Below are 11,734 nucleotides of genomic sequence, written 5' to 3' on the forward strand. Positions count from 1 at the left end.
ATGTCAAAATGATGATACGTCCTAGTAGTATCAGGGCCGTATCCAGCTTTCATGAATGGACCAACAGTTTTATTGAAATTTGGCCAACATTTAACCAATAAAAATAAAGTGAGAAATCTTACAATTTTAGATGAAATCTCACACTATTAAAATCATCAATAATAATTAATTAATGACTACAAATCACAAAACTTGCTGCCTCCTAATACTCTTCTTAATTAAATACTGGATTTGCAAAAATTGGCAATGCAACAAGTTCTATTTTTTTTCGTTTATCTTTGCAAAAATCTATAGTTTGTTTGTGACAAATTTTATAGACAAGGCAAATAAAACTCTAGTTGAGATTTTAAATATAATTTTGAAAAGTAGTTCAAATTGATTAATTTGACATGGTTAATTGAAATAAATTTAGATTCTCTCAATTTTAAATTTTATTTTAGAAAATAAAGTGTACTCTTTCATTTATTTTATAGGTAAGACAAAAAGAAAATACAAAAGAAAATTATTCAAAAATAAAAAAATTATACTTTACTATATTAAGTAAAATTTTAAAATTTAAAAGATCCAAATTCAATCGAAAAAAGGTTATCAAATTAGTCTGGTTCATTGTTGGACCTTTTGTAATTTTTGACTATCCAATTGGAGTAGGGAAAAACATGTGATATATTCCGAGTTAATACTCAAAATGATCCCTGAAATTTGACTTCCAACTCAATTTAGCCCTTGAATTACCAATTGACTCAAATTATACCCTGAAATTTTAAGACGTGATTCAAGTTGGCCCTTCCGTCTATTTCTGTCACCGAAAAACTGATGTGGCACATGTAGTTGACACCTGGCAGCCTCAACAATTGTCTGACATGGCGAAATTATTGTATGCATCAATTTAGCCCCCAATAATTAAAAAAAAAAACCTAGCAACCCCTATTTCTCCCAAATCATAGTCGTTTCTGGTGAGTTAGGAGGCAGCAACTAAACCTCAGGTAACTCCACGAATCCACGCTAATTCCCAATTCGTCATTCGCGCTTCGGTTCTTCATTAGAGCCATGGCGGTGGAGAACTCCACAAGCTTCTCAATTTGTCCGTACACTTCTCACGATAATCCACGCTATTCTCCCTCCGAAGAAGGGTTCTGGGAACAGTGACGTCAAGGGTTCGAAGTAGGACGGTGGTGGTTCGAAGGGGAAGTTCAAGGCATTGGCTATTGCTGATGATAGGGATAGAGTTAAGGAGCTGCAGAAGGAGATTGAAGCTGAAGCCAAAGAGAAACATGGTGGTGATAGAGACAGAAAAATACACGGTGAAGATGGGCACAGAGAAAGAGACAGAGATAGAAAGGATAGAAGAGATAGAAGAGACAGGTATGATAAATATGATAGAGATGAAAGACATAGAGATAGGAATAGAGATAGAGATAGAGATAATGATGATTATGATGATGAAAAAGGGGATTCTAGGAGAAGGGGAAGGGGTAGAGAGAACGATAGGGGTAGGAATAAGGATAAGGATAGATATGAGAGGCGGAGAAGAGATGGGTGTGAAGAAGAAAATGGTGGTTATGGTGAAGAAGATGATGGTGGTGACAGGAGAGTTAGGAGGGATCTGAGGCATAGTGGAAGAGGTGAAGTTGAATTGTACAAGGTTTATAAAAGAAGAGGTGAAGCATGATAAGAAGACTTATGCAGGAATTTTTTTTTTAAATTATTGGGGGCTAAATTGATGCATACAAGAATTTTGCCACGTCAGACAACTGTTGAGGCTACCAAGTGTCAATTACATGTGCCATGTCAGCTTTCCGGTAACGGAAATAGACGGAAGGACTAACTTGAGTCACGTCTTAAAATTTTAGGGTACAATTTGAGTCAATTGATAATTCAAGGACTAAATTAAGTTGGAAGTCAAATTTCAGGGGTCATTTTGAGTATTAACTCGATATATTCCTTCTAGAAGATTATGGTGAAGACATGGCTTCTTTAGATGTCTGTACCCAAATAATTCAATGCATTGGCATCAAAGCAAATGTCTTTCGTGCATTGATTTACAAGGAAATCCTTCTCTCCCTATCATCAAAGAAATTAATTAATTTGTTATTGTTAGATTAACCTATATTTGGAAGAATTATACAAAATCCCCATTATCTGCAACTCAATAATGCACAATTCATTTTTATCTCATACTTTAATATCCCTCTGATTTGGGTCGTTTTATATTTAACTGTTAATTTTAGATTTGGGGGAAAGAAAAAAAAGAAATGCAGAACAATGTCTTATCTGTGTGGTCAGTGATCAAAAGGAAGCTAATTCAAACAATATGGCAATGGATATGGATATGAATGCTATGAGACTATATAAGTTAATTTCTCCCACTGTGTAGAAACAGCATATGAACATGGCTAAACTAAAGTTTGCGTCGTAGTCAAATCTTGATACATATGGCATCAAAGGCGAGTGTATTTATTGCTGAAACAAACCAAGGAGGGAACTGAACAAATAACATTAAGTTTAATCATAATTCAAATGCTATATTACTGAAATCCATCACAGAAAACATGTTTAGTGTAAAACTAAATTAGAACTCAATTGAACTCTAAGAGAAACAAACTTTGCTTTTCCCTAAGAAAAAACGGGGTCAACGAACAACAATGTTAAAGAAACCTAGCTGCCAAATTTGCTACACTTCATCTTCAACCGCAACAATTTTGTATTTCCCTGATTGCTGTTGCTGCCAAAAAAAAAACCCCATCAAAATTGAATTCTAAGTAAATCAATACGAGTGAGTTATAAAACGGTTACCTTGTCCCAAATTTGGGTGTGGGTTTTGCAGAAGCCAGCAACAATGGTAGCACCCTTCTTGCCTTGCTTATACTCAATACAAAGCTCCTCTTTAATCCCACAAGTAACATGAAACGCCAAACCGCACTTTGGCTCAGAGCACACAACAGCACAACCATCACAAGAATCACAAACATAGCACCTCTCCGACCACCTCTTCTTCGGAACCATAGAACAATCGATTCCTTCTCTCCCTTCAGGATCCAAGAAGAACACCTCCGGCACCAGCAGCGCGCAAACGATGTGAGCCCAACGGTTATCCGTTGTCTTCTTCATCGCGCCTTCGGTCACCGGACAGAGGCAGCAGCAGCAGCAAGAACCAGAGGATGCATCTGAAGCAGCTTCTTCGTCTTTGAAACGACACCGTTCGCAGAACCAGTCTCCGTCTGGGATTGACTTTGAGAGCGGGTTTCCGTAGCAGGAAGCGTGGACCATTAGGTCACAACCGTCGCAAAATACGATTGGATCCGTAGGGTCTCCGTCTGTGCTCTGGCACACACAGCATAAAATCCCGTCGTCAACGTCAACGTCAACATCATCGCAATCGTTGACGTTACCGTTGCCGTCAAGATATTGCTCTTGACGCTTTTGGAGAGATGAGGGGAGACATTGGAGCTTTTTGTCGATTTCTTGGTATTCGAGGTTGAGGTCGATTTGGAAGGGTGAAACGGCGTCGTTTTGTGGGAGGAAGGGTTGAAAAGCGCATACTCTTTTCTTGGCGGGTAAAGAATAAGCAGTGGCGGAAGGAGGGATTGGATTTGGGTTCAGGTTTTCGTAAAACGCAGCGTTTCGGGAATCTTTGCGCTTCTTGGCAGGTAAGGGAGTGTTTTGTTGTTGTTGTTGGAGTTGTAATCTGAGTCTCTTGAGGGGAGGTAGGTCGTAGAATGTGGAACCAGAAGAAGAAGAATCCATTTTTTGTTCGGGGGCGGGGGGGTTCTGTCTCTGTGTCTTTGGTAGGTTCGTGAATTGGAATTTGACAAGTGAGAAAGAAATGGGTTTGGCACTTTGGTGCTATGCTTTCAATTCAAAACTAAAAGATGCAATGGAAGTGGAAGCGGTGAATTGAAAGGGAAAATGAAAAATGAAAGGGAAAAGAGGGCCGGGAAAACGGAGGAGGGAAGCGAGGAGGGGAGAGGTTTTCGAAATGAAAACATTTTTGGTAGTTTAGGGCAATGAAAATTTGGCGCGGAAGCCAAAACGGTTTGTGTGTTTACTGTTTAGACTTTGGAATTTTTTTGATAAATAAATTAACGCGGGCGCGGTTTGTTTTCTGAAATCTGAATCTGGTTGTTGCCATTCCGACTAGATTAGTACTAATTAATTAAGTACAAGTTGTACAATACAAACTAAATAAATTATTAGAATATTAGTAATTACTTAAGTTTTTTTTTTAAATAAAAAGCTCAACACAATAAGGTGAAGTATTTAAAAAGTTTAAAATTACAATACAAATACTAACAAAAAAAACTGAAATTATCTCTGACATTGTCATCAACAACTAGACTAAACAAAATCAACCCACTCTTTATAACTCCTAATCGACTTGATAATTACTTAAGCTACTAATACTTGTTCTTTTGCTAACTGTCCAACTATGCATGATAGTACCAAAAATTATTAAAATCAATGTTATAATTCAAAACACAAATACAATTTCTCTTATCTTAAATTAAATATTTGTACATTATTAAATCAGGGAGTTTATGGCCGAATTGAGTCTTAAGGTCAACAGTTTTATTTTGATTTGACCTAAAATAAATTGGATCAATTCCATATAAAATTAGTATATATAAATTTATATATTTTATATACTAAAATAATAAAATTTTAATTTTTTAAATTAAATTTAATAAATATTATATTATATTTATACTAAAATAAATCATTTAAAAAAATATATCATATAATATAAAAAATATTAATTAAAATATAAAAATATAATATAACATTATTAGTTTTAATTTAAAATATATATTTTTATTATAAAAAATAATTTTTGATTGGGTTAGGTGACCGAGAGAAAAATTTAAATCTGACCCGAAAATAACATCCAATAGAAATAACAAATTCAAATCCAACAAAATATATCTTAGGTTCGGACTAAATTTTAAATAGGACCAGATCTTGAACACCTCTACTATTAAAAGTAAATTTGTTTTAAGAGTTAATTACCAATTTAATTTAATACAAAAAAGTCTTTTAAAAAATTTGACTAAATGTTAACCCCCCCCCTCTCTAAAAAAATTCCAATTTGAAATTTTTATGCCGTTTAAGTTGGGGTAAAATTCTTGATAACTTGGGACTAAAATGCGTGTTGTCAAGCCATGTTAGAACATATTTTGAACCATTGTGTGCTTTTAAACTCCTAAAACAGCAAAAAGAGGTATGAATTTGCATTTTTTCGTAGCAATTTAAATTTTATGGGGGTTAAAAATAATAAAAATTTCAGCAGTGGTGCAGTTAACATTTACGAGATGTATCGCCAAATGCTCACTCTAAAGGACTTGTGGGCTACTAATAGAAGCAAGAGAAGGCTAATTACAAAAGGAGTAAGGAATGATACGCAAAGGAGTCATTTGTTTGGAGCCTTTTGCTATGATACAGTGTCTTAACTTTGTCTGTTTGTGCTATTATTTTTTTCTTATTTTCAATTTTGTTTAGTAGTGTTCACAAGCTATGAAGCACGGATTCTCTCGTGATGCCGGCATATCTGTGTCGGCACGAATCTGACACCGATATTCGGTGGATACTTTAAACGAGCGTATCGACAGCGTGTCTTCTTGCGGTGCAAAATTTTGATGGAGCGTTCACGAATCTGAACGAGTCCGACCCGAATCTTAGTGGAGTGGTCACGAATCCGAACGAGTCCGACCCGATTCAGATGTTTATGAGACGGATCTTTCTGCTGAACTGCAAATTTTCAATTGATTTTGTGATTTTATGGCCCGATTAACCAATTTTTTCTTTATAATTGATTCATGATGAACTTGGAGGAGAAAAAATTAATACATTTTCTGTTAGCGAGATGACAAGAGTAGATTAAAATTTTTTATTTTTTAATAATTGTATAATTTTAAGACTTTTTTATGCAATTATATTTACTCTTATATTTATAATATGATATTTTATTAATTTAATATATTATTTAAATTTTAATTCATAACGTATCATAAACGTGTCGTATCCAATTTTTTATAAAAAGAACGTGTCGGTGTATTCGTATCGTGTCATGTCCGTATCGCGTGTCGTATCGGTACTTCCTAGTTCACAAGTCGAGTTGGTTCGCTAACTAATTAAATTTTAATTGGTTCGAATTGGTTTGGTTTTAAAATTTTTTGTGAGTGGACCCAAACCAAATTCAAACTGATTAAATTTAAGTTGAACTGGTTCAGATAATTGGACATCCAATTAAAAATATAATTTATAAAAAAATTTAAAAAATCGATAAAGTTCTATAAGTACTATAAATAATAATAATAATAATAATAATAATAATAATAATAATAATAATAATAATAATAATAATAATAATAATAATATCAATTTAAATTTAAATAACTATCATAATTTGAAAAATTTTTGAGTTAAGAAATAAAGATGTATATATTATTAGATTTTATTTTTTTTAAATTAATATTAAACTAATCGGATAAAAAATTGATTTGGGTTTCGCAATCTCATAACCAATACTCGAATTAATTACGATCGTGTTTAATCATTGATAAACCTCATTTTTAGGGTTTATCTTGTACTTAATTTAGTAAGTTTTATTCATTATTCTCGTACTTATGCATGTAATTCGCATGTTTTACATTTTCCTTCATAATTTTGCACTAAAATTGAAAACATACCTTTTTGACCTTAATTTTGCCAATTTTAGTTCTTCCTAATTACCATTCAATGTCGTGATATGTTTGTTGAGTGTTTTCAGAGTTTATAGGGCAGGAATGGCTTAGAGGATGGATAAGAGGCATGCCAAAGTGGAAGGAACGCAAGAAAATGACGTTTTGGAAAGCTGGCAGCGACGCACATGCGTGGACAACGCGTGACCAGGATTTTGTCAAGCGACGCGTACGCGTGACAAAGCGTCACGTGCTGCAGATATCAGAACTCCTTGGGGGCAATTTCTGGGCTTGTTTTGTCCCAGTTCCAAGCCCGAAAACACAGATTAGAGGCTGCAGAGTGGAGAAATCAGGGAGACACTTCTCATTCACATAATTTTAGGTTTTAGATGTAGTTTCTAGAGACCTCTCTCCTCTTTCTAGGTTTTAGGATTTTTAGGTTTAGTCTTTCTCAATTTCAGATTTCTATTATGCTTTAATTTAGTTTCTCTTCTACTTTTATTTGTTCTAGCATTCTAGTTTATTTATTTTCCTTGTTGATAAATTTATGTTGCCAATTTAATTTATGAATATTTGATGTTAGATTAAATTTCTATATTAATGCAAGTTGAGGTATTTTATGTTTATTGCTTCTTCCTTCTTCCTTCTTTTGTTTTCATTGATGTTTGAAATTGGTTGTTTAGATTTTTCATTCTCTTATTACTTTTCTATGCTTTTATTTTATGCCTTCCAAGTGTTTGATAAAATACTTGGTTGGATTTCAAATTAGCTTTCTATATTCTTGACTTGGATTGATTAGTTGAGACTATAGAGTTATCAAATTTTCTTGTTGAAGGGTGACTGAAAATAGCTGATTGGCTTAGACTTCACTAAATCTAGTCTTTAATTAGGACTTGTAAACCTAAATTGATTTTGCTCACTTGACTTACCTTCATTGTAGAGGTTAACTAAATGAAAGCGAATTACAATTACCATCACAATTGATGATGATAACGAGGACATGACTTCTAATTCTCAATCCTAGTTAAGAGTTTTCTTAGTTATTAATTTAATTTCTTGCCATTTTATTTCCATGTTTCTTATTTCAAAAACCCAAAAAGATACTTTTCCATAACCAATAGTAAAGACACTTCCCTCAATTCCTTGAGGTTATGATAAAGTATATTTTTGGGTTTTTTGAAATAAGTAACAAGAAAGTAAAATGGCAAGCAATTAAGTTAATAACTAAGAAAATTCTTAACTAGGACTGAGAATTAGAAGTCATGTCCTCGTTATCGTCATCAATTGTGATGGTAATTGTATTTCGCTTTCACTTAGTTAACCTCTAACAATGAAGGTAAGTCAAGTGAACAAAATCAACTTAGGTTCATAAGTCCTAATAAAAAACTAGATTTAGTGAAGCCTAAGCCAATCAGCTATTTTCAATCACCCTTCAACAAGAGAATTTGATAACTTTATAGTCTCAACTAATCAATCCAAGTCAAGAATATAGAAAACTAATTTAAAATACAACCAAGTATTTTATCAAACACTTGGAAGGTATAAAATAAAAGCATAGAAAAGTAATAAGAGAATGAAAAATCTAAACAACTAATTTCAAACATCAATGAAAACAAAAGAAGGAAGAAGGAAGAAGGAATAAACATAAAATACCTCAACTTGCATTAATATAGAAATTGAATCTAACATCAAACATTCATAAATTAAATTGGCAACATAAAGTTATCAACAAGGAAAATAAATAAACTAGAATGCTAGAACAAATAAAAGAAGGGAAACTAAATTAAAGCATAATAGAAATCTGAAATTGAGAAAGACTAAACCTAAAAACCCTAAAACCTAGAGAGAGGAGAGAGTATCTCTCTCTCTAGAAACTACATCTAAAACCTAAAATTTTGTAAATGAGAAGTGTTCTCCCTTAATTCCTCCACTCTACAGCCTCTAATCTGTGTTTTCGGGTTTGGAATTGGGCCAAAACCAACGCAAAAATCGCCCCCAGTGTTTTCTGATATCTGCAACACATTACACTTTGTCAGGCGTACGCGTTGCCCACGCGTACGCATCGATTGACAAAATTCTGGTCACGCGTACGCGTTGTGTCACACATACACGTCGCTTGCATCCTGCGCCAGTCACGCGTACGCGTCATGTCACGCGTGTGCGTCGTTGCTAGCTTCCCAAAACATCATTTTCTTACGTTCCTTCTACTTTTGCATGCTTCTTATCCATCCTCTAAGCCATTCCTGCCCTATAAACCCTGAAAACACTCAGCAAACATATCAGGGTATCGAATGGTAATAAGAGAGGATTAAAATTAGCTAATTTAAAGCCAAAGAAGCATGTTTTCAATCATAGCACAATATTAGGAAGAAAATGTAAAACATGCAAATTCTGTGAATAAGTGCGACAATAAGGGATAAAATCTACTAAATTAAGCACAAGATAAACCCTACAAATGGGGTTTATCAATCTCTCCACACTTAAACATTAGTATGTCGTCATGCTAAATTCAAGAGAAGCAAAAGAGTGAAGAGAAATGGTAGAATGTATGAAATGTAACTTATCTAAATGCAAGCTACCTACATGCATCATGCTATTCTAATTACTATATATATATATATATATATATATATATATAAAAGCATATATGTGGTCAAAGTGAGTCAAATTTCCAAGAAATCATATATGCACAATCAAGAGCTAAATAAATCACATAAAACACATTCACAGTTGAATTGAGTTACTAAACAAAAAAAAAATTCACAAACTTGCAAGATAAACAATGATCAATCATGTCTGATCTAATTTTACCCAATTACACCCATCGGGTCTAGAACCAATATAATCGGATTGGGTTGATTTTGGATAGGTAATCGGATTATCTGTACCGGTGAACACCTTTAGTTTTGTTATTTTGATTAGTATTGCTGAAGACTTTATATTGCTTGTATTAGGGGTATTCAGAATGTGGTTTAGATCGATTTTGAGTTAAAAATTCATCTAATTCGAACACTAATTTTACCTGTAGTGCGGTTGGATTGGATGATTTTCTCTAGACAATCCGATCCAATTTTAAACGGTTTGGATTGGATTGAATTTGCGGTTTTGTAAATTAAAAAATAAAAAATATACTTAACAAGTTTTAGCATCAAATCTTAAATAACCAACAATGACATAACACCTTTCAATAGTATACTGAAAAATCAATAATAACATAATAATAGAATAATAAATTCTTCTTTAAATTTATAAAATATTTACTAAATAATAATAATACATAAATAACATAAAAATGTATAACAAATTGAATATATTAAAGGTAAAATTTTAAATATAATAATAAAAAATAATATTATATCACATTGTGTGGTTTTCATTGGATTGTATCAATTTTTGAGAAGTAAATCTGAAATTTGATCAAATCCAAATTAGTGCAATTTTAATAGGTTTTTAGTTTGGATTAGATTGAATAAGTGGTTTAATTTGAATCAATTTAGATTTGAACACCCTTAGCTTCTATTATTGTTCTGTTGACAAAGTCCCAGTGGGAGGCCTTGTTAGCAACGTCAAGGGAGAAGAAATCGAGAATGGTAAAACCCTCCGTGGTGGATAGAAGCTCAATAAAGAATATCCTATTATAGAAGATAAAGCAGGACTCGCTATTGTTGTCTTTGTCAAGATTGTAAGATTTTAGAAATTTATTAGTTAATCATCTTATTTAAATTTGGGTTAAGAGATATTAAACTGTCTGATTCGTGTTACAAATTTAAAGTTTTCAATTTGAATATTCACAGATAAAATTTGAACTCAAAAAATTATTTGGAGCGTCAAAGTGTAATTATTTTTAAAAAAATGTGTACCGGTGTCATAAGTAAATGTACATGTTTATGTTACTCTGGTACTGCCAACGAAAAAAGTAAAGAGGTAAAAATAACGAAAAAAATATTCTAAATATAAATTAAAACAAATATCTTTTAAATTAGACCCTCTAAAAAAACAAAAATACGCTCACCCTTAACTAATAAGCCTTGTGTTTTATCTCTCTTCAATTATTATTATTATTATTGTTGTTGTTGTAACTTAACAATTAAAATGTATCACATCTTTTTTCTCTTGTTAAAATTTAGATGGCATATTTTTTTTACTTAATAAAGTTCGTTGCTCCGTTATCTTATTTACTTTTCGATTTAGTATAGATTTATTTACTTAAAATAACTATTTTTTGTTAGAAAAAAATTATTTGCCTATTATTTTTATCAGATGACATAAATTAATTTTAAATAATTTATATTAATTGTGTATTCTTTTGATGATTGGAGAAAAGAAAAGCATCGACATTGTAGATAATTAAAGTAAAGACTAAATTTTTTAATGCAAGAATTAAAATTATAAAATATAATTATTTATTGTCCTATTCTTTATACATTCTAAAAATAGAAAAACGAAAAGAACAATTAAAATTATAAAGAAAATTAAACCTTTATATTTTTCGAGAAGATAAAATAGTTGAAATAGATGAAGCAATCTAATTTATTAGTTTAATGACTGACTTGTCTTTTTTTTTTTGGATTAGGGTTAAGGTTCACATAAACAGACCTAACCCACAGAATTCGATCCATTTCCAACAGACCCATACTTTCGACTTGGTTCCCACCCACTCCGACATAGACCTTCTTTCTCCGCTAGTAACATATATGAGTTCCATGAACGTTGAAGAAGATGATGTTCTTTATGGACTCTCTACACGCTGTCGTGGAAGCTTCGTCGGAACACATCTCGTTGCTACCTCTGTGTCATAATTATCGAAATCAAACCGATCATCGAAGTGGTCAAACTACTGGATCACTAGTTTAAGCAGTGAGTAACTGGTTGAATCGATTGATCCGATCATACGTAAATAAAAAATATATAATAGTAAAAAATAAGAAATTTAAATTTAAAACACATAATTTCACTAACATTTTAAGAATAATCAAATAATTCTAAAATAATACGAAACAGTAATAATAAGTATTTCGTTATTTCTACTCTATCAAAAATATTTTTATTTTATTTTTATG

The 11,734-nt window shown here is 32.2% G+C and overlaps 1 protein-coding gene across 2 annotated transcripts; it reads right to left on the minus strand.

Annotated features, from left to right (window-relative positions):
• Positions 1-2,404: 2,404 nt before the first annotated feature.
• LOC112796603 (uncharacterized) lies at positions 2,405-4,092 on the minus strand. Of its 2 annotated transcripts, none has more exons than XM_025839140.3 (2): positions 2,794-4,092; positions 2,405-2,716 (listed from the first exon to the last, which is right to left on the minus strand). In XM_025839140.3, exons 1-2 carry the CDS (start codon positions 3,742-3,744, stop codon positions 2,672-2,674), a joined length of 996 nt encoding a protein of 331 aa, XP_025694925.1. In that variant the 5' UTR covers positions 3,745-4,092; the 3' UTR covers positions 2,405-2,671. The 2 variants fall into 2 exon arrangements, with proteins under 2 accessions (XP_025694925.1, XP_025694924.1); XM_025839139.3 differs by having other exon boundaries at positions 2,405-2,722; positions 2,794-4,047.
• Between the last annotated feature and the right edge of the window lie 7,642 nt (positions 4,093-11,734).

The sequence above is a fragment of the Arachis hypogaea genome, chromosome 4 (assembly GCF_003086295.3).
Source record: "Arachis hypogaea cultivar Tifrunner chromosome 4, arahy.Tifrunner.gnm2.J5K5, whole genome shotgun sequence".
Lineage (NCBI taxonomy): Eukaryota > Viridiplantae > Streptophyta > Magnoliopsida > Fabales > Fabaceae > Arachis > Arachis hypogaea.

Coding starts and splice junctions, on each gene's coding strand:
- LOC112796603 (XM_025839139.3), bottom strand. CDS start 3,744: ATGGATTCTTCTTCTTCTGGTTCCACATTCTACGACCTACCTCCCCTC. Junction 2,723..2,793: donor ACACCCAAATTTGGGACAAG/GTAACCGTTTTA, acceptor TTTTTTTGGCAG/CAACAGCAATCAGGGAAATA.